The following is a 694-nucleotide window of genomic DNA, read 5'->3' as shown; positions in this document are numbered from 1 at the left end:
CCACTTTACCATTAATTATATAAACATAATGATCCGTAAATGTCACTAGGATTAGATTACAATTGCGCACTTTGGGTGGCCAATATATAGAGTCTGATATGGATACGGAGTGCGCGTGACAACTTCCCACCAAAAGAGCAAAGCAAACCACATTATCTTGGAAGTGCTACTTCGGCTATATAAGTCGTTTCCTTCATATAAGTGGAAATGGACTCTTGACATTCAAAAATTAGTATTCCCACCAATATTATTCAAAAATCTCAAATATGGGCATCTCCATTTTCTTTCCATTCAGTCTTGTAGTACTTTTATTCCTCCTCTCATTTGTGGGAGAAACTAAAGCAGCTCAATCTAAAAACAACAATGGCGTTTATATTGTCTACATGGGAGCTGCCTCTTCAACCAATGGTTCTGTACTTCGAGATGACCATGCTAAACTTCTCAACTCTTTGTTTAGAAGGTATTTTTAGACATATTATTGTACTTACTATTGGGAGACAATATTATATCTTTCCCATTCTTTTACTTGTCTGTAGCAGATTGCTAAGTTATGCTGCAATACTGTCTAACTGAATTAATAAAAAAGATCATGTCATTAGTTAAACTTTTGTGGTTTACTAACACACAGGAAAGCAAATGCACTGGTTCACACCTACAAGCACGGCTTCTCGGGGTTCGCGGCTCGTTTATCGGA

General features: G+C 37.0%; 1 protein-coding gene across 1 annotated transcript in view; it reads left to right on the top strand.

Moving 5' to 3' along the window:
• Positions 1–276: 276 nt before the first annotated feature.
• The window catches only part of LOC21399095 (CO(2)-response secreted protease), a 3,812-nt gene continuing 3,394 nt past the window's right edge, over positions 277–694 (top strand). Inside the window, exons 1-2 of the mRNA XM_024165051.1 lie at positions 277–460; positions 629–689. Coding sequence (XP_024020819.1) covers positions 384–460; positions 629–689 — 138 coding nt within the window. The 5' untranslated portion in view covers positions 277–383. The remainder of the gene's footprint in view (positions 461–628; positions 690–694) is intronic.

This window comes from Morus notabilis, unplaced genomic scaffold, assembly GCF_000414095.1.
Source record: "Morus notabilis unplaced genomic scaffold, ASM41409v2 Scaffold195, whole genome shotgun sequence".
Lineage (NCBI taxonomy): Eukaryota > Viridiplantae > Streptophyta > Magnoliopsida > Rosales > Moraceae > Morus > Morus notabilis.
The sequence above is the reverse complement of the archived record's forward strand: the minus strand, read 5'-3'. Positions and strand labels throughout refer to the sequence as shown.